Raw genomic sequence first — 10,631 nt, 5'->3', positions numbered from 1 at the left:
CCAATTATCTTTTGAAGATGGTGACCTAAATTAAACAACAATCAATGGGAAAAGTTAATTGGAACAGGTAAGGAAGAATCTAAATAATACTTAGAAAAGATTAAATTTAAATTTTAAGGAACATAAAGAACATCATCTAAAAACCAAATGGGTGATTTAGGCTTAAACCAATTCAGAAAGAGTAGTCAGTCACTAATTGGAAGAGTAATGTATGATTTTAATAATTAATTTTTTTAATAAAAAAATACAGCACAAATATTGTCATTTCTAGTTTAATTTGTCATATTTTGCATGAAATTATTAAATTTTTTATGAAAATAAAAAACCTTCTAATCCATTCATTTTTCTACATTATCATCACGCCCTTAACCACCATCCACTTGAACCATCCTAACTCTATCAGTCTGTTGTGTCATCAATTTCTTCCTCATTTTTTTTTCTTAAATTAGATTCTCATCTTCTCATAAGTCATTGCCATCACCATCACTTAAATGAAACAAAGAAAATACCAACCACTTGAGATAAGCAAGAGATAACCAACATTGCTTCTTAAATCTGTTCATGCATATCACATTCATAATCCTCCATTCCCAACATCCACATACTCTGCTAGTAGTAACAAACAACCATAAGTTGAAATTTCTTTCTTTTTTTTTTATAATTAAAAAAAGAAAGAAAGAAAGAAATGTAGCTAAATATGCTACAATGGATAAGAAAGCCAGACGTTGAAAACATAACTGCAATCTGCCTCACAAAACCTTATCTCATTTGGTAAAATCCTGAAAGAATTGAGTAATTGAGTATTACATACATGCAAGCAAAAGTAAAATTATGTTACACTCTGCTTCCAGCTCATTTGAGTGAGATACCAATCAACCTTTGAATATTATCAAAGCCTCGATGTTCGCAGCATCTAACACAGCTCTTTCTTAAGTACTTTTCAAGTGGTAGCTTCATTAGATTTAGTCAGAATGCGAAATTATTGTTACCTTGCGAATCACGCATCATCTGCCGTCATTTTGGTCCTATTCAGTGTGGTTGCAGATTTTGAACCATCATGTGTTTCCTTTTGCAACTGGCTGTCCAAGACTTGTACCACATTGCCCGGCGGGCACTTGTGAGCAGGATTTTTTGGTGTCATCTGGCAAAAGCACTCTGGCCATGAGTTTGTGTAGAAAGACTCCGGATGCACCCGCTTATGTGGCCCGCCAAACTGACCATTGAGCATGACCTCCCGAATTCTTTCCTCAAACTTAGCTGTCTGGCCTTCCTCCCTATCCATAAATATTGGAGCAAGGGCCTTTCTATTTGGTTGAATTGTGGTCCGGAATCCATAATAGAGACGGTGGCCCATGAGATTATTGGCAAAGTTACTGGGACCATCATAAGTGGGCATAAAAATGTCAGATAGGAGACACACCATGTAGTCAACCGCCGATCCAACCAGACCCCTGGCGTTCTCTTCAAGCTTTTCAGATGTTTCCAGCATTGAGCTGTGGTTCTCAAGACGAGGAAACATTTTACGGAATGGATTCATGAAGCGATCCCCACCAAAAAGTTCACCAGCAGCAAGATAAATGCGGGTTGAGTTGTTGAAGCCCATGGCGCGCAAGATGAGACCCACCTACGAGAAAACAGGAATAATGAGTATAGTATTAATGATATTATGATAATTCACTTCATTCCCATCAGAAAAATATTAGAGATGCAGTAAGAACTTAATATGCAGATGATGCTGCTGGAGTGGTTGTCAAAATGGTCCACCACCATGTTGTAGGCTCACAGGAGTTCACTTAGCTCCCAAAAACAAGGGTACTCAGTCTGACCAAACATGTCAGTAATTATTTGTGCTGACACGCATATGAAATCCATCATTATGCATGGATTTAAATGGTAGTAACCTAACTTAAAGATAAGTCATGGGAGTTAATTTAAGAGAATTAGGAAGGTGCAGAATAACACGCCACGAGTGCATATGATTCAGTAACTATTCAGATAAATAAATATGGGAACTCTAACTAGCATAACAATAATATGGGAACCTAATACTTCCTTGAATGATCTTATGCCATAGTTCATGACAATTTGAAAAAATCCAGGAAATAGCAGAAGAGAACAGAGAGCCATGGAGCCCATTAGAAGCCATGTGCACAAGTTAAAGAAATAAACCACTAAAAGATGCTATAAATGAAATTGAGACTGATGCATGCCAAAATAAGAAATAACACAAATTATGGCCGCATATAGTTAAAATGAAGGATTAACCATCTATGTCCATATTGGGTCAAACTAGATAAAATTAACATCGGCATCTATTATTCAGCAACAAGGATCATTAGATTAGTACTGCTTTATTATTTAAATTCCATGACACTATTATAATTCTTAGAAGAAGAGTTTCTGGATCATGATAACAATAAGTCCCAAAACTAGAGCACCTGTCAGAAGGCAAATAATGCATATCATTCAACCATATTTCTAAAATGCTTCAGTCAATATCTAGACTTGCACCACACAATCTACCTTCACACTAAAACTCATTGATGGATGCCATATTAATTCATGTTGTACTGCCCAAAACCAGGAATAACCTAATTTATCTGAATGAAAAGTGGGCCAAACAACTTTCAGCAAAGTGGAAAAAAACCATTAGAAATTAAGGCCAAACTTCCAACAGAATCTCTCGTGAAACATCCAATGAAGTAGCAATAGTTTTAAATTAAGTGAAGGAGATTTCACTTATGTTGATCAAACATAACACCAAAACCTGGGCATCCCAGTTAATAACTTGTTCCATTGGCAGTGGGATAATATTCAGAGTTATACCCGCAATCAACAAGTCTCATCCTAGATTTAAAAAAAAAAGAACTTTTGCATGTTCCATCATTATTAGATAATCTCTAACCTGGAGAACCTAGAAAATAACTGACCAGAATATAATTAATCTTTTCATCTTACACATATATGGAACCTTTTCATACTAAAAAGGTTGGAAGAATGGTTTAAATCCCTTGTCAAACTGGTCAATTTCTGCCATAATTTATGATTAAAAGTTCTTTAGGTGGATCAATCTTAACGTGCTCATTGATAAATCTCAGTCCAATGACATAGATACCCCAGCAGCTTCATTGAGCAGAATCTGAAGTCCCCAATATTCAATAGATAATCCCAGTAATCTAGCCAAACAAAAGGTGAAAAGGCCTATCAATTTCTTCAATATTAGGTGGGGAATTTGGAACAGCCCACAGCAGATGCAAAAGAAGATTTGGTCAACAGTTTGCCCACTCGCGAGGACAGAGATGAGTAGCATCCTCACTGCAAAATGAGTCTTCAAGAGGGTTCAATTAGTTCGACAAGAGAGGTTAGGCAATAAAACAGCCGTTCAGGGATAACCTTTGCGATTAGCCTAATCGAGGCGAACCACTTTATTAATAGACCAAAATCAAGATCGACATTTGTATGCAAAATTCCTGAATCTACCATCTTCAACAAAATTAATAAAATGGAAGGGAATATTAGAGGATGAAATATATTTACATCTCAAGATCATTGTACAAGAACTTAAGAATTTAGGATAAGATGAAAGGAATTGAAGTTTTACCTCCTCTGGAGTTAATGGGCACTTGCCAATTAACCTTCTTTCTCTATAAACCAGGTCTTTCTCGGCAAAGTTTTCTTTTCGATACTTGATTAACATTTTCTGCTCTTCAGGTGTAAATATATCCACACATCTGAAAACACAAAGCATGCAGAATTTCATAGCAGATAATAATTTAGTATTTATTCTTGTTTCTTTAATCCAAAATCCTGTGAGGACCGTCATAGATACTTCATGAAACAAGTGCAGGGACATATCAAAGTACAGCGTAACTTCAAAATAACTCTAAAAATAAGGAAATTAGAAAGAGAATAATATCTAACTTCAATAGAAAATAGAACTGTGATCGGATGACTCCAACCTATCATAACAAGAATAACTATTGATGAAGTATTGCACTGAATCAAATTTCAACAGTGAACTAGGGAAAATGTGAAAAAAGTTAGCATCCATGATGTGATATTATAGACTAAACTTTCATTTCCAGTTTGCAAAAAATTGCTTTATTATAAACAAAATCAAGCTAAATATCATACCCAGCAAATGCAAGCATGTCCATTTCAAAGCGGAGATGAATCGCCATGAAATGACCTTGTGACCGAATCCTGTTTACTATCTCAGAGCTTAATTTCATTATGTGAGGCTTGAATCTAAGCGCATGATAATTCACTCGACACCTCAATCTCTGATATTCAGGATCATCAATCTCTTCCTCCAAACGATGAGAAAAGGGAGTGAGATAAATAGCACCATGTTCTCTCATCTTTTCCAATGCAGTTGTTTTATACCAGCTAACAGAAGCATCTCTTGGTGGCTTAATCTGGTTATGAAAATGAAATGGAAGTTGGTCGCAGAGCGTTAAAAAATAAAACACTATACAGAGATCTAGATGCTGCGTCCACTCACATAAAAAACTAACCTGAAATGCCTTCATCTTCCTGTTCTTCCCTCTTGAAGGGACATCAGGAAGGCTATCCACAATATGGACATCATACTTCAATGACTTAATGAAATGTTCAACATCATAGATACCATGAAAACCACTGGAAACCAATGCAGATCTCCAAATTAGTACCATAAAATAGTAAGAAATTTTTATTGGTAAATGAATTGTCTTGAACAAAAAGAAGACCAAAACATTCGAATGGCAGCAGCATCAGGAAACTATCAAATATTCTGCTTCATAGATATTGTCTGATCATTGTCCTTTGAAGTGCTAACATGTGATTTAAAATGAAACTTGCAGATCTAATACCAGTAAAATACTGGCACACACATTTACAACAGTAAAAACAAAGTCTTTTAAGTCATTAGTCAGCTCACTAGCAACAGAGCCTCATTGGAATTGATCATGACACGATGCTTAATCTGGTGATTAGCAATTACAGAATACCACATTTTTTAGCACTGTAAGTAGATGATTATATCTATTTCTTCACAACTCTTTAGTTAGACAGTAAGTTTCTATAGCAAAACCATTGCAGAAAATTTGAAGTTGCTTTTGAATAAGCAGCTTCTATTTCTAAAGTGCTCAGAAAGAGGTTTACCATGGCAGCCTGCAGCAACACAGTAAATCCAGATGATCTCATAGAAAGTGGATGAAATATTGACAAGGTCATTGAGTTAAAGGTCATGCTTTTAGATACCTCTCATCATGCCAAAAAGAATTGGTGTCCAACTCAGGCAGTACCAGCGTAGCATTCATGATTCTAGCAGCAAGAACTGCATTACATATCTGAAGAGAGAAAGAGAGAGGAAAAAAAGGTTACTCTGCATAAATACATGAATTATAATGATTATTGATCAATCATATGACTCTTAATCAAACGCATTTGAAACACAACGGTGAAAGAAAAAGGAACATGGATTCATAAATTCAAGAGTCAAATCCTTTAATAAGCTATTTGTAAGGGATTGCTAGAATTGATTCATGATTACAGTAGAGTATAAAATTGAAAAGAAACTTTCAGATATAAGATTTACATAGTTGCATTGACTATAAGGCTTACTGTCAAAGCATTTCTGCTTTCAGTTAAAATATGCTATGGATTAAAGAAGAAGCATTGATGCTTTATGAACTATAGATCCCTAAACACTTTCCCGTTCACACATGCAAGGACAAAGACAACCCATCAACCCCTGCTCCTCAGCACTGCAAAAGACACAGTTCAGGTACATGTCGGCCAGACCAGACAACAGTCCAGCAGTTTATTTTTTTAATTCAAACATAAATTTCTTCTAAACCTACTCTGGAATTAAGTTTGAATAAGATAAAACGTTTGACATTGTTTAGAACAAATTATATCAGATATTTAAACTGTGAAGACAAAGCATTATTATAAATTGGGCTTATGATGAAAACATGATCGCCTCCAATATTAATTTTAAGGATTCACGGTTTAGGCAAAAATCCTATTCCATTTTTTTTAAAGAAGAGAAAAACTGCATGCAGAAAATTTTGACCCATGAGTCAGATGCCGCAATTGGGCTGGATGGGCCTGGCTGAGTCATCCACAAGAGGTGTATCAATCCTGCAGCTCAGGGAAGAGATTCCATTTTCATCAGTGCAAAGCTATTTTGAATAGTTGTCTTATATCAATTTAGGTGGGTTGGCAGGTTTAATGGCTATATTGGTGTAACTAAACAGTAAACACTGAGATACATTCCAGTAAGGTCCATTTTCCAATTAATTTTGTTTGGCATTATATTCTAAACTAAATGGATGCAATCACATCAATTCTCAAATCAACCACTACCAAACATTGCCTATATGATTCAGCATCTGATAGATAGTTATAATCATTAATATGGTAACCATTAATGTCTCTATACAAGGGCACTTGTATAATTTAGATTTTAGATTATGTATAGGTTCAAGGGCAAGGAAAAATAAATTCTATCAACTATGCAATAACATAAACACACCTAGCCTTCTCCTGCTAAAGGTTGCATATGGACTACACTATTCCTCAGTTATATAAATCCCACATGGCAGCTGACCAATTGTTTTAGCCATCAATGCAATTCTTATCTTACTGTATTGTATATTCACAATTGAATTCATAATATGGTATACTTAATCATGAGCGGCACAATGAAATTAAGTTTAGAACTTTAACATGATATGATTTCAACAGAAAAATAGTGGAACAGAAAGACCGATATAAGGAAAGATATGAAGCTTCACCGATCTCATATTTCATAAAACATGTACATAGTAGAGCATGTGATTATGTCCATCAACATCACTCTGGCGTGTGATCAAGATTCAAAGCAGGGATTGAGAATTTATTATCGTGCAATTAAACATGTTAAGATCCATACCGCACTTCGTTGTTGATTCAAGCCACCATTGCACCGGACACGTAGATACCCATTACTCTCCTTAGGAGGAGCTTTACATAACCAAAAGGAATTTGAATTCAATGACATGACGATAAAGAAGTATCATAGCATTGAGAAACTAAACTAAAGAGGGTGATAGCCAACAAATCTCAAGTATAAGTCAATATAATTGCATACAGGGCCAGTGTGATCTTGGAGAAGATGATGGTCTCCAACCACCAGAAGCAGCCGTTCCCCAGAGCTCATTCACATCAAAATTCTTTCAACATATTAACAAAAAGGAAATAATTAAAAAGCAGAAGAATCAAAGAAAAAGGTTAGACAAGAAGTTTTAGGCTATAAATTAATATTTCCACTTACTTGATGGCCATGGTTCGTATGCTTAGAACGAAAACAAAATGTTTTCAAATAGAAGGCAACTTTAATTATCAAACAAAGCCCTTGAATGGCCAAACAGAAGTAAACATACACCAAAGAGTCCAAATAATTAACAACATCATATCAAATCAAACAAGGGATCACACCAAAACTTAGTTGCAATCTTCTGCCATACAATTCAATGCAACAAAACAAAAAATCAGCATAAAAGATTCCATTTCATTATTCTACATTATTGCAGCTCAAAAATTCCTCAAGTAAAATAAAACAGAGAATCAATAACAAACAACAAATGAAATCCCACAAACTCCCCTCGGCCACTATCTAGCATTCTAAATCTTTAATCTGTCACATACAAAATTTTCAATCTTTCGGGCGAGATGATAACAAAGATTTAACCCATCACCACTTTCGTACCTTCCAAAATTTCCAAAGTCTCACTACCAAGGAATTAGTTAACAACTCCAAAACAAAGAAATACTATCAAAATTACAAGAAAAATAACTCCAAGAATACAGTCCCTTTTTTTTTTTTCCGATAATCCAATTCTAAGGCAAAATAATAGTGAAGAAATCTAACCTGTAAGCGATTAGGACCAGTGACCCAAATCATCGAGAAGAGTGAAATGATGCAGATCACAGCGACAACAGCCACAATGGATAGACGGGCCGCCATGTTCTTCATTGATCTCAGCTGCCTCGTCCCTCCCCTCCGCGCCCACATATCTCCACCTCTAATTTGCCAAAACAAAGCCCAAAAAATCAAGAAAATTCTCCAAAAAAATAAAAATAAAAATAAAAATAATAATAATAATAATAATAATAATTCAAATCAAAATCCTCTGCATGTCAAACAAAAAAACAAAATGCAATAAAAATAGAGGAAAATAAAAATTGAGGAAAATGGAGATTATCAGCACCTCCTCATCGGATTCAGTAGTTGTCTTGATTGTTGAAAAGATTGGAAACAAAGCGTGGAACCGGGGGAAATTGAAGTTTGTCAGCACCTTCTCATCGGACCGTGGAGATCTCTAAATTGCTTGAAAGATTGGGGAGAAGCATAGAACTAGGGTTTGGAAAATTGAGAGCTTGGGGTTCTGGAAGTCCAGATCTGAGCACTTGCACTGAAAGGGATAGACATTTGTTGGTTATCTAAATCAATACCAATGTTGTCTAACCAGGATCGAGTTAAAAAAATTAAAATTTTCAAAATAAATAAATGCCGGTTGCGAGAGGTAGTGAGGGAGAAGCACAAGAGAGAGGCAGCGAACGGCGACGGCGAGCTACGGGGAGCGGTGGCGAGCGACGGCGATCGGCGACGAGAAGAAGTGAGGGAGAACCGGAGAAACAGACGGCCGGTAGAGACGAGAACAAGTGAGGGAGAAGAGAGAGAGTGTGTATGTACTATGTACACAAGTGATTTTTTTTCTTTTCTACTTTTTCTGTAGTGGGTCCCGAGAGGGGAAGGGTTAGAGAAAGAATTCAATTATTAGGTTTTTTTAATATTTTATTTTTTAAAAAAAATATATTATATAAAACTAAAATTTTAAATATTAAATTTAATTAATAGTGGTTTTTAATTATTAAAAAATATAAGTTATATTATTTTTATTATTATTAATTACTATAATATATTTTTTAATATTTTATTATTGATTACGGTTTAACTCTAGTTTGACTAAGTCTAACTCATTGACTTTTGACCCTTGGACTTGGCATGGTTAATGCCCGGATTGTGTCTGACTACCTTGATTAATATAATATATCATATATATATATATATATATATATATATATATATATATATGCTATAAAGTTATCCTTTAAGAGCCTTGACATGCCATTTGGAGTTGGGAAATGGGTTTAGGAAAATTTTTTTTTTAAAGATATTTGGGAGAGATGTTAAAGTTTAGAACAAAAGCCTTGACATGCCATTTAGAGTTATTTGATTGGGTTTGGGATTCTGTTTTGCAATAGGGAATTTGAAAAAGAAAATAATAAACAAATGTTGCAATAGGGATAAAAGCTTCTCAAAACCCTTCAATGCTATTTGGAAAATGTCAATTGCTGTTTTTTTCCTTTGTTGTTAAAAAATATTGTGATGATGTGCAAAATAGATTGATGAGCCATCATTATTGTTCAGCAATAAGATTTTCCATTGCTATTTTTCCCTTTGTTTTTAAAAATTATTGTGATGATATGCAATATAGAATGATGAGGCATCATTATTGTTCAACAATAGGGAATTGCCACAATTAATATCATAATAATGTATCCCTTTCACAGCTCTTCTTATTCCCCCTTCACAGCCCTTCTTATTCCCTTAAAATAATCATTATTGCCACCAGCTGGGGCCAACAATAGGGAATTGGGAATTGACAAAAACAACAATTCATATCATAATAATGTTCTTTTATACATCAACCAGCGGCTGTGATTACAAACAGAAAGCAACGATTGAGATTAAATGTTACAATAGGACCCCTCCTGTAGATGACATCCAACGGTCACTGTTTCATTTCTACTTCTCTAAAGGTATCCAACGGTCAGAAATACTTCTAACATAACCCTATCTCCTTATCCCATGGCGGACTATCAGACAATCGTGGAGGAGGTTGTCTTCTTCTCTAGAGAATGACCGCTACTCCTGCATCGAAACCCTAGGAAACCCTATCTCATCCCTCATTCTTCTCCATCAGTACCAATGGCTTCCAATCCCAACAGCCACGATCTCCCCTCCAATGTGTCCAAAATGATCCCGAACCCTAGCCTGACAGAGATGCAACGTTCGCCTTTGATTTTTTTTGATTTGTTATTGTTTTCAATTTTTTTTATTCTAAGTAGTTGTTTGTTAGGTTTTTGGCTGAATAGTGAACAAAAGCAACTAACCTTACCTTTCGGGGCTTCCTCTTCAAGATGGAGAGCAAAAGATTTGAGGCAAGCTTTAGCTTTATGTAATTCCACTTCTTCTTGAACATAGTGTTTGGTACATGGATGTTGTTCAATTTTTTTTGTTTTAGTAGTTGTTTTAAGAGTTTTGGATATATTCCGAGGTTACAGACTGAGTTCTTGGAGGGCAGTCCCCTTTTTTTGCAGGACAATACTTGCAGCTTACTTTTCTCGAAGATACGCTGCCGGCGGTTCTGGAGTTCTTTGAATCCTGGTTTTTCAAATTAAATGATTGCAATTACAGTTTGGATTCTTCTACAATAAGTCCATTATTATTCAATGCTATTTCAGAATAGGCTCAAATTATGACACAATAAAGAGATTATTGTTGTTTCTAGAAGGTTTTTTAGAAAAAAATTTGT

At 35.2% G+C, this 10,631-nt stretch overlaps 1 protein-coding gene across 1 annotated transcript; it reads right to left on the bottom strand.

Moving 5' to 3' along the window:
• Positions 1–725: 725 nt before the first annotated feature.
• LOC120254950 (O-fucosyltransferase 1) lies at positions 726–8,732 on the bottom strand. The gene is made up of 10 exons (XM_039262906.1): positions 8,574–8,732; positions 8,241–8,444; positions 7,901–8,054; positions 7,121–7,202; positions 6,923–6,993; positions 5,245–5,333; positions 4,518–4,641; positions 4,135–4,418; positions 3,602–3,731; positions 726–1,624 (listed from the first exon to the last, which is right to left on the bottom strand). The coding sequence occupies exons 2-10, from the start codon at positions 8,246–8,248 to the stop codon at positions 998–1,000; spliced, it is 1,569 nt and encodes a 522-aa protein (XP_039118840.1). The 5' UTR covers positions 8,249–8,444; positions 8,574–8,732; the 3' UTR covers positions 726–997.
• Positions 8,733–10,631: the final 1,899 nt, after the last annotated feature.

This window comes from Dioscorea cayenensis, unplaced genomic scaffold (assembly GCF_009730915.1).
Source record: "Dioscorea cayenensis subsp. rotundata cultivar TDr96_F1 unplaced genomic scaffold, TDr96_F1_v2_PseudoChromosome.rev07_lg8_w22 25.fasta BLBR01000768.1, whole genome shotgun sequence".
Taxonomy (NCBI): domain Eukaryota; kingdom Viridiplantae; phylum Streptophyta; class Magnoliopsida; order Dioscoreales; family Dioscoreaceae; genus Dioscorea; species Dioscorea cayenensis.
Note: the sequence above shows the minus strand (reverse complement) of the source record. Positions and strands in the feature narration are given on the sequence as shown.

What these genes read in the sequence shown, in the direction of transcription:
- LOC120254950 (XM_039262906.1), bottom strand. An exon ending in TCCAAGATCACACTGGCCCT is followed by an intron (nt 6,994 to 7,120) that starts GTATGCAATTAT and finishes GGTTATGTAAAG; the next exon opens with CTCCTCCTAAGGAGAGTAAT. An exon ending in TCTTTTTGGCATGATGAGAG is followed by an intron (nt 4,642 to 5,244) that starts GTATCTAAAAGC and finishes ATTGGTTTCCAG; the next exon opens with TGGTTTTCATGGTATCTATG.